The sequence below is a fragment of the Echeneis naucrates genome, chromosome 11, assembly GCF_900963305.1.
Source record: "Echeneis naucrates chromosome 11, fEcheNa1.1, whole genome shotgun sequence".
In the NCBI taxonomy this organism is placed as follows: Eukaryota; Metazoa; Chordata; class Actinopteri; order Carangiformes; family Echeneidae; genus Echeneis; species Echeneis naucrates.
The window spans coordinates 11,152,187-11,169,605 of record NC_042521.1 but is presented as its reverse complement, the minus strand read 5'-3'; the positions used below and the strand labels follow the sequence as shown (position 1 = coordinate 11,169,605).

Here is a 17,419-nt window from a genome sequence, read left to right as displayed (position 1 = left end):
CAACCCCTGGATGTTTGTAATGAGGCCCATTATTCATTCCATATGTTCAGTGTCTAGTGAGAGCCCCTATTGTAGCACAACAATTGAGCAGTGAAGGGTGTTTAACCCTAGTGCTTCAAGAGGAGGATGCCCTCTATTCTGGGACATGAAGCACAGACCTAATACCTTGAACGAATCGCTTCTCACTCACCATTCTGACTCCAACATTTCCAAGTCCCCTGATTGCAAGGGTGTTGGCATTGACACACGATGCCTCGTTGGATAGGAATGAAAGAGCTTCCGGAGAGATTTAGTCATTTCTTTCCATGCTTCAATTTTAAACAGCTTATGTTGATTAGCTAGTTTGAATTGTAGCAGCACATGCTACAAGTAGGAGTTCACTATGAATATATAGTTGCCGCTTTAATCTCAAAGTTCGTCACTTAGATTTATTTTTCCTAACCCAAATCCCGATTTAATCACTCTTTGCACTGAAAGTTGTGAATTATGACATCCAATGGAATCAAATTCAGTTTTACAACATAGAAAGGCCTGTGCAGGGCTGTTAATTGGTTATATTGGTAAAGATTTAAAATGGCTTTACAATGCATTTACCATTTCATTGGCTCACCCATACATTTTTGGGTAATAATATATACTATTGATGATAACCCATGCAAGCACAATATGTATCTGATTATGATCCATCATCGAACCCTTCTCCCTTGTCTTCTGTGATTCTGTTGAAAGATGCTGCCTTGGCTCCTCTTGACTTCACATACAGCATCAAGAGTTGTCATAGTGTTGGTTGAGGAATGCTGCTTGTGGTCCCCAGCTCTTTGAAGAGGACATAGTGGATAGTTTTTTTCCAGCTTCTCACTAAAGCCTGCCTTGGCAGTTCTGCCAACATAATCTGGATTCTTGGCCTTAGTTGCCTAGTGAAACACAACCATAAACACTGGGTTTGGGACCTGATGGTCTTAAATATTCAAAAGCTAAATATGTAACTAGGGTTTGTTTTCCTGTGTAATCTGAAAAGAACAATATCAGTATAACCTGCTAGTCTCCAATCGTTTCCGCTCTGTCTTACAGTGTGATATATTTAATGCATCAACATCTTTAACCCTGCTTTTAAGATGACATTTTGACTCATTAGGCATAAACAAAAAACACTCACTACTTCACTTTGTTGTCTTGCCAGTCATTATGTAAATTTGTGTTTTGTTTCACATTACCAGTTGTCTGTCCAAAACTTAGTGTAGCCAGAAGTATGGTTGCAGTACAATTGGACCATGAAATTAATTGTATTGATCCATCTTGTCCTTTTATTCCAGGTTGTTTGATGTGTGCACAGTGTCTCGAACTGACAGAGAAACCAAACTCACTCTGGTCTTTGAGCATGTGGATCAGGACCTGACCACCTACTTGCAGAAGGCACCTGATCCCGGAGTACCACCTGAGACTATCAAGGTAGCCATAGTTTTCTAGAGGTTCTTGCAGAGAGAACTACTATCATCTCTGTCTTTAATTACATAGCAGTGATTGATACATAAATTACATTCTTAAACACATTTCAAAATATTTAATTAAAATAAATAGTTTCTATATCCCCTTTAGTTTCTAATTTAGATATGAAAGAAGCTATTTGCTAATCATCTGAGGGAGGAACATTACATGACCACAGCTGTGTCCATATGCTACAAAATGAGTTTTCTTGGCCAGAAACAATGAGGACATGGAGCTCCCACTACCATCAGAGGTACCAGGGCATTTTGAAGGGAACCACATGTGGATGGGTGGATGGGCAGCTGGGCTTCACATTAAAGACTGCACAGCTTGTCTATTTCCACTTTACCCTCTTTTTCCAGATTTACAATGTTTTGCAAATTAAGAGAAAATATGTGTGTCGAAAACTGAGAACATTCAATTTTTTGACGCCAGCAATTGTCTTTAATAGTCATTCTCTGTGTCAACCATTCTGTTGAAGATAAGATCACCTCCATTATCAGTTTCTCCATTTCATCAAACAAATCCACAAAGTATCCACTTGCACTTTGCCAAGAGGTCGGAAGTAAATGTGTTGCCAGCTCTTTTCCTCTCTAACAGTCTTCTATTATTTTTTTCTTTCCCACACGAATCTCTTTAAAAATCTCTATCATGTTTCACCCCAAGGTCTGTCGATATGTTGTGGATTATAATGGAGTGGTATATCTCTATATTAGGACAGAGGCCCCTCTGAGTTTAAAGTGTCGTATTTGAAACAGAGAAGTCATGGAAGCTACGGTAACCTTTGGTTTTTAACCCCAGGGCTGGGTTTATGCCTTAAAGTTTTGTGTCAGGCTGTAATGTTGGTGGGATGCTGTGCAAGCGTAGACAAGTCAGATAGAGCACACCTGAGGCTTTCCCAGGGTTTTTTATGCTTAAGCTGATACATTACGTTCTACTGTAGTCTCTGTAGGTGATCAAGTGAGTGGATTCTGTAGGTGTGAGAAATGTATATACCTTGTCTTTGAGTATGAGGTCTTTAGTTGACCACTTTTTGTGGCGGTGTAAAGGCTTGAAAAAAAAAAAACTAGTTCATATGGCACATTGTTGGACCACATCTGCTGGCAAAAGTATTTGCAAGGGTTTAAAATAGCCACTCTCAGCTATGACGTGAAAAGCCTTCAATTAAAATAGAGGTAGTAAGACTAAGTACTTATTAACGTGTGCATACAACAGAGCACTTCTGGACTACCTACTGCCTCAAAGGCAACTAAGTTGTTTTTTCTGTCAGAAGTCGTTTTTATAGAAGAAAATCTTGAGACATAAAATTGCTAATTATAACCCGACCCAATGGCACACACCAGCACAATTCTGATGTTATCACAGGTTTCTGATGCTCTTCATCAATTTAGGAGGACTTGTTTTGAAGCATATTAACCTCTAAAGGCGTTCTCCTAGCATCCATACAGCTGCAGTCTTGATGGGACAAAAGGACAATGAGGGAGTGACCAGATGACCCAGGCACCATTCCCTGTTATTTCTAGGACAGTGGATACTGTGCAGAACCCCCCAATGTGCACCCCCACTTTCTTCAATAACTTCATCTGCTCTCAAATATACCAGATGACACCGGCTACCCCCAGCACCAGACAACCCACCCTGGCCCAGCCTGTCCACTTCAGCCCCCCATGCTCCACCACCCACTTGGCCTTACTCAGACTCAAGACCCACCACATGGTCATTGATGAAAGAGGCCCTCCTCCAGGAATCAAATGAGCTGGAAGGACATCAAGCAGCCAGGCTGCCCGAGCCTCAGTGCTCCTCAGCCGGGCCGGTATTGGGTCTCACCCACCCTTCTCTGTCGCCATCGTCCAAGCTTCCTCAGCTCCATTCTGTGGGCACATAAAGGGGGAGGTTAATGAAGCATGGGTAGGGAATTACACTAACGCTAACCGGCAGATGTCCCATATTGTGCCTAGCTACAATAAACAATATGGCTGCCTCTGGTACATTTGCATTAGAAAGGGAGGTGCACTCAGAAAGGCATGTTTTGACTGCATCTTGCAAAGGACCAACTACTTTTTTTCAGGTCCTCCTGCTTTTTCAGGGTCAGATCTGTTGCCTTTTTTGTGATTTTTGTTTCTTCCTGCCTAACTTGTTTGTGGGGTTTTTGGTTGAAGTGTTGCCAGTTCAAGACAGTTGTGTGTTGAGTAACTCTTGCGTTTCTCTGCTGCTTGAATCAGCCTTGTATTGGTTGAGCCTGTGAGGTGGATCACTTTTATACTCCTAATTCTCAAAATTTAAGGCAGTGCTTGACTCTTTTAATTTCCTTTTTTTTTTTTTTTGTACAGGCTTTTCTGCAGGTTATCCTGACTAAAATAGTTGAGATATTTTTACATTCTCAGTTGTGAGGGTAATTGATACATCAGAGAAGTTGACACTCCATTTAAATGGCCAAGATTGTTTGTAGGTTAGTTGAAGAGTCACACTTGTGAGATAATTAGTGTTTACTAGGAAATGGTGCTGAAAGGAAGCACGGTGAAATGGCTATTTAAAGCAGAGAGGAACTGATGGAGGGGGTGCATGCTATTGTGTCAACCTCCCTCAACACACACACACACACACACACAAAATAACCAACTGCCTGCCTCTGTCGTATGGTCTGTCTGTCTGCTGCCCCACTTGCTAGGTCATGGCTGGATGGAGATGTAGAAAGGAGGGTCTGTTTATGCATCCTGCCTGCCCTTGGTCAGAGGGCACCCACACATGTGCATTTTAGAGACACACACACATACATACACATACGCATGCATGCACAGAGGCATCCACGTGCACACAAAGGAAAATTTAGATGGACACATTCCATTAACACAACCCAGGGAGACATTCAGTTTGTGTGTGTCTGTACAGGCACACAGATACACGTTCACATCACGCCCCATCTTAGCAGTCCTGTGTTGGACCTCCTCTATGGCCAGCACAGCAGCCAGTCCCGTGCCGTTTGCTAATGTTTTCTGCTTGAGTGTGCAGACCCCTTTGACTCACTCACCAGCTGGTCTGCAAGTGAATAGAGCTGTGGGCTCAGGTCCATGTCACTTGTGAGGTCTTGGCGGAGGGGTTTGGGGGTGTGTGTAAGGGGCATGTGTGTGTGTATAGGAGAGAATGTGTGTGTATTTTGGAAGGGGGTGTATGGTCTGGGGTGCAATGTAACCAGCATCCTGGTATTTTCACTCCACTAAAGTCTCACTTCTCTTTCATCTCCACGTTGTTCCGCTCTGTTGGTTTTCCTGCTAAAAACCAGAGAGTGAGTTTTTCATAATTATTTTCTGTTATAGTCTTTAGTTGTTATTTAATCAAATAGCTGAAGTCATAGTTCTGTGGAACCAAAGCTCACCACAACTCCTTGTGATGACTTGTTATTTGTTTACAGGTGCAAGACCTGCTTGAGATGTTTTCGGTTTGAAAAGGACGAGTCTAAACTCGTTTCAACATCGTCCATTTCTGATGGCACCACTTTCCTTTTGTTAGTGTGTCATGGATGCAGTGCCTACGGTTTGGGTATAAAAAGAGAGCCAGTGCCAATCATCTCAAGCAGGACAGTTGTTAAGAAACACAGATCCATGCTTGTACAGAGCAGGGCCTCTCTCTGCCTCTACCATATGCATGTGTGCGTGTCAGTTATCTGCCACAGTCAACAAGGAACGATCAAGGCTTCATATGGTTAACTCCCTCCCTAAACCAATGTTTCAGCCAACACTGAAGGTCTCATTCAGACCTTTTTTTTTTCCCCCTGATTTGATAGATGAATTAACTCAAATTCAAATGTTGGCGTGGAGGTGCAAGGTCATGAAACCATCTGTCTTTGACATTTTTGAAGGAACAATATGAAATATGTGATCAAACATAAACCATCTGGCCTTTGCTGTTTGCTGTGGTCATCTTATCCTGACCTTTGATTTTGACCCTGCTTTCTGCTCTTTTCATTTTGTTTCTTGCAGGATATGATGTATCAGCTGCTACAGGGGTTGGACTTCCTGCATTCGCACCGTGTGGTCCATCGTGACCTGAAACCCCAGAACATCCTGGTCACCAGCGGAGGACAGATCAAACTGGCTGACTTCGGCCTGGCCCGCATCTACAGCTTCCAGATGGCGCTCACCTCCGTGGTGAGTTGTGTTGTTCATCCATTTGAACACAGTGGGACTCATTCAATAGTTCCTTGCAACAGAGCACTCAAAACAAACACTCCCTAATACTGTGAGCCAAAGGATGAACCAAAAGTGGGTCGCAGGATGATTTAATTGGGTCATAGACACAAATACACATGGATAGGGGAATATCACATGATCTAATGAACAGAGGGTGATGACATCATAGTAACTTTAGGAGCTGATATCAGTTGAGTTCTACCCCAGCTGTGTACTTGACTGAATATTAAATCCATTCTCCCATATTTGTCACTTATTTAAACATAGTATAGCACACAAGAACTAGCATATCTTTTGTTGGAAATGCATATTGCATTTAATTGTATTTTGTTTTAACATACTGATTGATGACATAACTGTTGAGGAATTGACCCCATTACTAATGGCTTCCCTTTTCATTTTACTGAGGTGTAGCTGATCTGGAAAGTGGTTTATATGTGTACTTTCACAGTTTAACATTACTGCTGTCCTCAGAGCATCATTCTTTCAAAGCACACACAGAAGCGTACTTTCTTGAATGACTCATCTCTAGAGAATTAGTTGAAAAGGGTCTAATGTGATGTAGCGGGCACTTACAGGGCATCAGTTGGTAGCTTCACAGCACTGGGGCAAATGATAAGGTTTCTCTGTGTAAAGTGAGAGCAAAGGGCCCCCACAGCCTGTCTTAGGAATCCCTCAGTGGTTGTTGCAGACAGGGATGGAACAGACGAGGAGAGACAGACACCCCTCCCTTTCTACTGTCGGTACTTTGATGTTCAACTGTTGAGCTCTGGGCTCTGATGACCAGATAATATACAGAGGAACTGAAGGGGCCATAGAAGAGTAGAAATAAAGATGGATGAGACCTTTAAGATTAAGGTAGCCAGATCAGTAGTTCCATACCTTTTTTTTTTTTTTATATAAACCTTTATTTGCCAGCCGGGGGTTTTGTTATATGTTCTACATTCAGAGAGACACAATTTGTTCCTGCATAATAATTGATCCTCTGCATTTGTTGAGTGTGACATTTAAAAAAAAAAAGAGAGAGGCTGTCACCAAGCTTACGAAATAATAATGACGAATTGATGGTGATCTCCATAGGCCAAGATATAGATGTTCCTGTGTGTTAAGGTTAATAAAGAGAGATAATTGTAACTTCATCAGCTGATTGGGCATCAAAAAATTGGGGATTTCAGATGAGGGTTGAAGGTAATTTCCATCCAGTTAATATTCAGCAACATTCAAGAAAACTTGATCTGTCAAAGTTGTGCAGCATCTGCCGAGCAAGTAAATATAAACATCTTGTGAAGGAAAAAATATTATTCTGCTCTCAACATCAGGATAAACTGGAACACACTTCTTTTTCTTGTAGTCACTGCAGAACAAGGGTTGAGTGGACATGAGTAGGTGCTTTCCCTTCGTATCAACTGGAACTGATATATACTCCCAACCTCACTACATAAGGACTTGTGTTCTGTGATTCACTTGTGAAATATAATGCCAACTTTTATTATTATACCAAAGCAATTTCAAATTGTGCTATTATGCTGTTCACAGCAGCTGGGGACAAACATTTTGTCCCCTAACGTAGCCAACTCAGCCCTTCACTGTTTTTCTTGATAGTAGTATAAATATGAACAGTAAATGGCTTATAGGTCTCAGGAAACCAAACAACATATCCGGTTAGTCAGACTCAGAAATAGAATGAGTCATGATTAATTTTTTTTCTTGGAATTACTTATAGATTTCTGATTAGCAATGCGAAATGTGAAGATGCAAAGTGATAAGCAATATTGTAAGGCAATAGAAAATACTGATAAATATCAGTGAAAGAAATGTCTGGACAGATTGTTGTCAGTTGTATTTTTTGAGTTTGAGTAACATGTGACTGAGGTCAAGGCCACAGTCATTACCATTATCTGGGGTAATTTTTATGATTAGGATAAGTATTTTCTCAGTTAATGGCTATAAGTCATTGTGCTGATGGAAATGGACAGCTGACTCTCATAGGACTAAGCCATAAAAACTATATGCATTACAAAATATTTAGTGTGTGTGGTTTCACTGAAGACTGTTTTTCCACACTTCTTTTGATATGTTTCATTCATGACTCGACAGGGACACTTTTTGTAGAGGAAAGAATGCTTATGGGGAATTCACCGTAAGTTATTTGTGACATATATCAAGTCCCAGAAGTTGCTCTCACATAGAAAGGCAATTCACACAGGTCACACAAAATTCACACACTTACTTTGTGAACATGAAAGAGTGTGTGTGTGTGTGTGTGTGTGTGTGTGTGCGTGTGTGTGTGTTGCTGTAAGCATGCGCCACAGCAGTGAAGTGCTGCAACATGAGCACGGGATCTTCGGTTCCAGATGAATGTTCCTGTGTCTGGAATCCCCCTATCAGTGCAGCAAACACACATACGTAAACACACACACACACTCTCCATTCATCCATTCAGTGTTTCCTGTTGCTAATAAAAGCAGATAATCTACACTGTATTGCAGTTCACATGTACACACTCTTTAAGAGGATCTTCGGCCAGCAGTTACTTATTTAGTCACCCAATGCCACTGTTACTGGCAGACAGATGGGCTTTGGAGAGCTGCTGTTGCTTAAGCGAAAACTCTCTCTCACTTTCAAAGTGATTCATTTTGCACTTGTAGAATGACAAGATAGCTGAGAGTATTTGCATAAAGTTGTCAAAAAAGAGTCCCCTGCTCCTCTTTTTTTCCAGTGTTACAGACTGAAAGTAGCACTCTTGTACTTTCTGCTGATGATTTACCAACATTGTTGAACTTCTCTTTTTGTGATGAGTGTGCTTTCTCACCAAGCAACGAGCTAAAGAAATAAATAAAGATTAAAAAAAAAACACACACACACACACACATTTATGTAAAACATATGGAGTCTGGGTCTATTTGCTCATACACTGTGTGTGTGACTGATGGTTGCATGGACATCACTCACCTACCATGTTGTATATGGTTCATGGCTCTACAAATTTCACCCTCTCAGAGAGAGAGAGGGAGGGGGGACCACCCATTGGGTTGGTGCAGAGGTCCAGATTAGGCTGCCCCTGGCAGTCCCTAGGGGTCTGTTGCTTTGTTGATGGTTTTTTAATGACCCCAGTCTGGCTGCAGAGTCATTGTACTGCTGTGAGTGACAGGCAGATGGGAAAAGCTGATGGTTTAATCTGGCATACCAGAAAAGAGTGTGGAGAGGGAGTTTCATCCTTCTGAAATTGCATTTCTGCTAAAACACTTTCATTTTCATGTTGTTTGCATTTGAAATGAAAGCTACAGCTTTTTTTTTTCTTTTTTTTTTTTTTTTACAAAATACCTGAGTACAGAAATCCCTTTGTGTACTACAGTGTTAAAACATGACTTATTAACACTGGCTAGGTTTGATCAAGGACCATGATAAATATTTGAAGTTAGAAGGAAACCTTCCATCATCTGTCTTGGCCGCAGCGAAATCAAAGTTGAAGGACATTAAAATCAAAACATCCTCAGTCTAAAAATAGCCTAAGTGGGAGCTTCAGTTGGGAGTGTTTTTGGTCTGAGCTTAATTACTGGCTCCTAAGTGAGTAAGAATTCAGTATTTGGTTGTGACTTCTACCAGTGGACTTTGTAATAACCCCAAATCATTGACAACTGTGAATAAAGTCAATCCACCTTCTTTTTAATAATTTGTCTGAGTTCCTAAGTATAAGTTCTTTTCAGCAGCTTTGTTAACAGCTCTCAAGAAGGATGTTTTATTTCAAACTTCAAGCTCCTTTCAAAAGTACTTCATAAGCTTGAGGTTGCCACAGTATTGTATTGTTATTTTGCAGTGCGTTTAAATTGTGGCCCAAGTGGAATAATTTCTCTAAGAAATAAATGTATATTTAAAATATACAGATTTTAATTATATATTTAAAAAAGAAGATATGAAGTGACAGTGATATTGGTGATAACTACTGGAACCTGACAATGATTATCTTTCTATTCTTACTATCTCTACTGGAAACCCTTGTAACGCATGGCTGACTGAATGGTCCTATGAAGCCCATTAGCTTACACTGTCATGCATGTCATGTGCATGTCTTTCCCTTTCAAATTGGATTTGGAAAAGCGAATGCCACCAGACTTTAGCATTAGTGACTTCAAAACAAATTGCCAGTTTGCATTTATAAAATTCATCACTCTATTTGCTCTAAGTGTTTTCCATGCTGACTCTTGGCTTATCCTCAGTCTGGTAGTTGAGTTATATGATAACCTAAGGAAATTTTACAGATCTTAAAAGTGTATATGTTTGGTCTTTTGAAATTATTGTTCCAGGTTGTTCTGGTGTATCACCAAAGTAAACAAATAATGTCACTGTTATAGTTTTTTGACGGCATCTTCTCAGCCATTCAATACAGTCACTGTCACTTTCCACAAAATCTTTGTTGGTGACATGCAGAGGAGTGAAATCGTTACCTGATCAGAGGTATTTTCCCAAATCTTTCCCCACTTCCCTCTACTTATAGGCCTCCCACTACGATTACCAGAATAAGACACTCATATCTCAAACGACATTAAACAAATTGAAACCAGATTTCCTGCCTGCACTCAAACAGCAGACTGGCTTTTACAATACTGAGCTTTCAAGAGCAGTAAGACGCTTTTCAGTCTGTGTTTGAGTTGTCACTATGAAGGTGTTTCCCGTTTCTGAAGACATACCACATTTGGGGATATGGGTTAAGGTTAAGTGTAGATTTGTGTGCTCTTACTTGTGTCGCATTATGATGCTGGTGATAATGTAAATAAGATGTCTTTCAGGTAATGGCTTTTCAGTGTTTTGACCCTTATTAATTAAAAGGAGCTTTAAAAAAATATTGCAAGAATCTCTCAGGATTCTGACAACCTGCAGAGTGTGTGTGTGTGTGTGTGTGTGTGTATGTGTGTGTATATGTGTATATATATATATATATATATATATGGTGCAAAAGTGCAATGACCACAGATGAACAGGAGAACAGGACACTTGTGTTTCATGTGAATCTGTTACTTTGTCAGACAATGTGTTTCTACACTGGACCAACCAAAAGGGAGGCAGGCAGTAGAAACAGAGAGGAGGTGGTGGTGGGAAGCGAGGGGGGGTGCTGTGCACTGCACGCAGTAAAGCACGTGCAGCGCTCTCTGGGAATGTTTAGATATCTCCTCAAACGGCTCCGCTTGGGGAAAAAAAGGAAAAAGTCATCATCTATGCTTTGACTGCAGCCGGCTGGAGCAAAGGGGCTGGCCCCAATTTGACATCAGCAAACACACAAGCACGCACGCACACATACACATACATACACCAGCATCTGGATATATAAATGACCATGGATATTCTGTACATACATTCAAGCACAGGCAGTTATATTGTTACGAATCTTTGCACACATGCACACAAGCACAACATACCCTCACACGCATTTGCTTTTCTCCTGTGATTCCCCCTACAGACACACACACATACTGTCTTCTGTAATTCACCGCATTAATTGTTGAGTGTCTCTTGGCAAAGCTCCTGGTTGGAGAAAGTGGGCACTGATTGGTGCACGCGCACACACAAACACCAGCATCTGGATATGAAAGCCGTGTCTGTACCAGCAACGGCAAAGAGGAAGAGGAGGGAAAAAAAGAAGAAATTACGGCATATATCAGGAATTTTCCAGCTAATGATGTGCGGATGTGGTAGCAGTGGAGAGAGAGAGCCACTGACTGTGCTGTCTTTGTTTCGCTCACCGAGGGCCCCATGCTGCATTCCTGTATGCTGTGCATACTTTGGCAACAGTTGTGGTGCCCCTTTTTTCTGTCTCACTGTATACAGTTTGTGTGCTGCTCTTGCACTTTTCCTTTTGGCCCTGTAGGGCTGTCTTTTCCTCCATACCCATACTCACTCTATCCCCAACTCTTCTACTTCTCTCATAAATCTTTCTTTCCTTATTTCCTGTCTTGGCCTGGTACAATAGTATTGTTGCAATTGTAAACTGTCCTTTTTGTGAAACAAGAAGAAAAAGGGAAAGTTAGGGAGGAGTGGAATAATGGTGTTTACAACATGGCTGACTGCTGGAGCTTCGAATGGGGCCTCTCTGGAGACACAACATCACAGCCTCAGCTCTACTGGACTCTGTGTGCATAGTTTAGCTCATATTATTATTATAACATCCGCTGCTTTTCCCATATGTGTCCTGCCTATACAATGTGTAGCCTTTATCCTCTTTCCTCTGAGGTTTACTTAGGAAGACTTTAATTTGTTGTGGATTGTGGATTGAATGTAATTAAATCTTAAGACTCCAAGCACAGCACAGTAGAGCCATTTACCTTAGAGAAACAGCCGCAGTACAGGGTTATTCTTTTTTACTCAGTACTGAAGAAAGTTCAAATGTGCAATCACACTTTAATTGATTTAATCACAACAGTTATATGGCCCTGGTGCAACTGAAGTACTGAGTGTGCATGTGTGTGTGTGTGTGCAGTGGTACGCTTTCATCCTGAGCTTCCTCAGTGAGAGAAAATGTAAACATGGGCCCCTGGCCAAGATCCATCAGTCCCAGTGCCTCCGGTGCTTCAGCCCTAAGCCCCGGCCTCAGTCATCCTCAAGGCACCAGGTCACTGTAAAGGTCTACTTGGAGTGTGACAGGAAAATAATTGTTTCATGGCAGTGCTAGTGAGACTCAAAAAAGGATAGAACCAAGGCATGAATGTTGGCTCTCCCAATAACTGTACAATTTTAAGAATAATTCTGGCTTATTACAAAATGTTTCATATATTTATAATTTTGTTTGAGAAGCAGACAGGTTGTTATGAGGTCACCAGTCTAAAGGAAAAGTTTATTTTCTTTCATGATGTGAAGTGGATCAGGAGATAAGTATCACTCATCTGTACACTCATGATGACGCCTTGACGTAGCATGTAGTATAGCCAAAAGGGTTGAAAGCAGGAGGAAGCAGAAGGAGCCATTTTATTTCTGTCCAGAGATTGAACAGTTCTGGTTTTACTTTTTTTTTTTTTTTTTTTTTTTTAAACAAATAGGATATACAATGATTGAGCTATAGAGATTTTACCACATTTGGCCTTTATGCTAAGCTAAAATACTGTCGTAACAAAACCATGTAAACATCAAACACATGTTTCAGATTGTGTGCATACATTTCACTCAAACACAAAGTGTTTGGCATCCAAGTGCATTTGTCCAGGCAGAAGCAGGTGCTCTCATAGTCGTGCTCTCATAGTCATGTGAAAGTGTTCACACACAACACAAACCCAACGCCCCCGTATTCACATGCATGTTCTCCATTTTCATATTCCTGTGCTGTGCATGCACAGTGCACTGGTGGCACAGGTCCGGATGTTTCATCTCAGACAAGCTCGGAGGTCCAGCCCTGGAGGTCTGGGGGTCCTTTGGGGCAAGAGAAGCCATTTCCTCCCCAAAAACAGATTGGGGAGGAGAGAACAGCAGTTGGGAGGATGGTGGTGGTGGGGGTGAAGAGGTGGAGGATGCTCTCAGCAAAAAGGAATTCCCAGAATGTTGTCCTTTAATCTGGAGTCAGCCTCTCACATACTCTCTCAGTCTAACTCTCTTTCCTCTCCCTCAGCTTTATCTGACCACCTCTGCCTTTTCTGTTGCCATGAGGAGGGGTGTCGGATGAGCAGAGACGGATTGAAAATGCAAAGCAGCTGACCTAAGAGCAAAACACAGTGTTGCACAGCTTTACAGCTGACTCACTGTATGTGTCTTGACTGTCCAACTTGCTCTGTCTGTATCTCTGTTTTCATTCAGCCTGGACAGAGGAGGGGAGAGCAGGAGAGAGAAATGAGAAGGGATATGTCACGCACAACACAGAATGAGAGGGATGAGAAAGAGAGGCCAAAAGAGAAGGAAAGCAAATGTAGTTGGAAGAAGAGGAAGGGAAAGGAGAGAAAAAGAGCAACATTGCAAATGGAGCATGTCCTTTTTCTCTTTACAACCAACTATGTGTTATCATCTCCCTGTAAACAGTTATGAAGTTTTTTGTTCAGACCACTCAAGCATGTTCTTTTGTCAGTGTAATAGTTTTGAGATGTTCAGTATAGCAGACTTGATTATGGAGCATTTATGGAGAGCGTGATCGTACACATATATGATCCATGTACATCTGTAGACGTTACAGGCTCTGCAAGTGTTACATGACTTTACTGTCTCACGTGTGTTTTACAGACTCAGAGGCTTAGAGAAGGACCCAGAGATTGCAGGAGAGAGGAAGGAGGTAGGGAGAAAAATGGTGCGGAGGATCCCTGGTTGTAAAGCAGTGCTAACTGTTGGAGAGTGTTTGGAAGTGAAAATGAGCACCTTCAAGCTCTAAATCTAACGTTTGAGATGAACCATTTCAGGATACAGGCACTTAATAATTAGGGAGCATAAAGATTTTGGTAAACCAAAGAATTTCAGTCTGATGTTTTGGTTTAAAAAGTAAAAAGTCTGCTGAAGTATGCTGTTATATTCTAAAATCTTAGGAATTTCAGAAATAGGCTCATTGAATTACAAAATATAGCCCGTCTTGCCAAAGCCTGAAATACTTTATTAATAATAAAACTGTTGCGGTGGGTGACATTTTCCTTTATTATGATATGAAAAGCTTATGTTCAATCAGTGCCACATACATCACCCTGGTACTGTAAATACTAACTGGAAAATACAGCCTATTTTAGTCTACAACTGAAAGTCTACAAAATTCATTCAAACTTGCCAAACTAACCCAAAAGCCTCGATGATTTGAAAATGTCTAAAATCAGGGAACAAATAGGCCTGGCTTTGCAGGTATTTCCAGATGTATTAGTACACTATTGGTATGGATTATTTTTTAATTAGCACTCATGAATTAAAAAAGAAACAGTTGCTGACTGCAGGCTTTGTTAATGCAGGATAGACTAAGACTACCTTCCTGAAGAGACAGTGTACTACTTTGCAAAAAGTCAGGATGTGTTTTCAGATGGAAATAAACCTCGGAAGATAAACACATTTATCTTCCGCTGTGCCTCTGAGTGCTTGCATGTGAGATTATAAGTGCCATAATCTGCAGTTGTGGCCAGGTTTTCGAATAACTTTGTAACTGTTGCATTGAGGCGGATATACCCTGAGCTCTAGATCTGTGGTTCTTCCTAGAAGGCTCTGCGTGAGCGTGCCATATACCTGAGCCCCAACCTTTGACTCTGCAGGGTTACAAACTCCATGCAGTAGAATCAAGTCAAATGCAATTGAGGCTGTAGCAGCTACAGTTGCAAGAAGGTGGTGATTGGGTCCTTTGTCACTAACCCCATTTTGGAACACATATTTAAATGTTTAATGGTTTTAGCAAAGGCACGTCGTGGCAGTTGGAGGAGAAATTGAGATTTTATGTCCTCTAGCCTAATATTAAAATGAGCATTTGCAGAAAACTTGCAGTTAAAATCGCAGAAAGAAATAAAATCCTGCAAAACATTAAAGGAATGCAGTCTTGTATTTTCCCATGCTGAAAAAAAAAAAAAAAACCTCAATGACATTTTGTTGCCTGACTAAGGGCAGCTTTACAACTTCCATTCATGTTTTTCTTTGAGGTTTCACTTTTCTAAAAATCTTCAGTGACCTTAAAAGTCAGCCTGCTCATTCTCAGTGTATGTCTCATTTCTGGTCACGTGACTGAGCCGACACATCTCAGGCAACTAGCCTCAACTTCCTCACTGTTTCCACTGAAGCAGGATGCAGGAGATGAGAATGTGTCACACATCTGCAAAATGCAGCCCCCAGCTCTATTAATAGTGCCATTCAGAGTAGAAGAAAGAAATGACAGAACTTTTTATTCCTCTTATTGGAATCAATGTTGATTGCCTTGAATTTGAATTCTAGCTCAGTGTACATTTTGGTTAGATTTGAGGTTTTCCTGTGATATATATATACAAATGACTTTCCCCTCTGCTATATTTATGATTAAAGCCCATTTAAAAACTCTCTTTGCATGGCACTCTCAGGTGGGTAATTAAATATTTAGCTGTAGCTGTTTACCAGAAAATCTGTCCATATCACTGTGGAATTATTGTCATGGTGCTAACACCATCTTAGATTAATATGTTAGCATGATGGTATTGGTGACTTGGCTTACCACATAATACACTTGATGGGAATCATAGATGCTTTTGCATTTGGTCATGACTCCAAATTTTTTGAAACCTTGGCCTGGCTATAGTAAAATGGTGGGATCACTGCAGTCACTATCCCCCAACGATTGGGAATCTGTGGGAATTTTTATATGAATCCAGAATATGTCCAAATATTTCATTTGCAACGCAAATGGAAGAAAACTCACAACAACTCACGACAACAAAGTCAGTAGGATTCATCCTCTGGGGACCATGAATATGTTAACAAATTTGAATTCATGTGGGGTATGCCTGTGTGAAATAAAGTGAAGGATCACCCAACTGACATTGACATACATAGAACCATACTGCTCACATGGCTAAAACATAATAAGGCAAGGACCAAAAGTACGCTAGCTGAAGTACAGGCAATGAAATGACATGAGTTGGACGTGGTTAAAATCTCTGATCACTATAAGTGATGCTGAAATCATTCAACCTTAGAGAACCTTAGAGAACGACATGTCTCACTCTTTATTAGTACATATTTGGCCAACTACATCCTCCACATTACCCATACATGTACATGGATACCATCTAATCGGGGTATCATTTCCTCATACTCCCGCAGCCATACCAATCCAGCTAATAAATAAATCTAGGTGACACTGCACTCTTTTTGCTTACAAACATTCGCTTCTGACTCTGAGATCCCGATAAGCACTCAGCAGGGCCTGAAGGGAGGACTGCAGCCAAAAGCTGTTGGAAAAATCTGGAGTTTAGGAAAGCACCTGGAACCAGTCCACTCTCTTACCAGGGGTCACTGAGTTTTGTCTGGAGGCTTTCCCTACTGTAGCTTTTAACAATGCTGTTGCTTTCCTGCAGGCTATGGATACACACACACACACACTCACATACACACACACTTAGAGCTCCCCATAGAGTTACAGGGACAAATTTGGAATCCATGCTTAGTATGAAGTGGCACAAAATGGCTGCCACGCTACCTCAGGTGGGTGCAAGATTGCTTAACGAAAGACAGGAAGTGTTGGGTAGTTCTATTTTCTCTCTCTCTATTTAGGAAGGGGATGTTGAGGTGGGGCAGTTGATATCAGGATTGAACATAAATGTAACATCTGCTAGGTTGAATCTAGTCAAACAATGTATCCTTCATCATTGTACTAGGAAACATGCTGTCATTGCCAATATACTCTATATGTAGGTACATTGGTGTGTGTCAGTGGCGGATTGTTGTGGAAAGACTGTGATGTGGGTACACCAAAATGGGAGTAGGGAGCTGAGGCCTGCCAGATATGATTTCATGTCTTATGTAAGCCTAAGATGGGGGCAGAGAAGCATTAACCCTGTGCGTGTGAGTCTGTGTGTGTCTGAGTCCCATAAACAGGGGCCTTTACCTCATGCTAGCAGGTAAAGCTACGTTGGATGAAGACTGAAGTGATTGTGCATGTAAATTCACAGTCATTTCTGTTTGTGTGTATTGCAGGTGGTGACACTGTGGTACAGAGCCCCAGAAGTGCTGCTCCAGTCCAGTTACGCTACACCAGTGGACCTGTGGAGTGTCGGCTGCATCTTTGCCGAGATGTTCAGGAGAAGGTGAGAGCTACAGAGTCCACTCAAGATATTTTTCTGAAATATTGG

The 17,419-nt window shown here is 41.2% G+C and overlaps 1 protein-coding gene across 2 annotated transcripts in view; it reads left to right on the top strand.

The window, feature by feature from the left end:
* Positions 1-17,419, top strand: part of cdk6 (cyclin dependent kinase 6) — a 28,408-nt gene that overhangs the window by 2,930 nt on the left and 8,059 nt on the right. For both annotated transcript variants that reach the window (XM_029513859.1, XM_029513858.1), the window contains 3 exons: positions 1,314-1,449; positions 5,463-5,630; positions 17,265-17,374. In XM_029513859.1, coding sequence (XP_029369719.1) covers positions 1,314-1,449; positions 5,463-5,630; positions 17,265-17,374 — 414 coding nt within the window. The remainder of the gene's footprint in view (positions 1-1,313; positions 1,450-5,462; positions 5,631-17,264; positions 17,375-17,419) is intronic.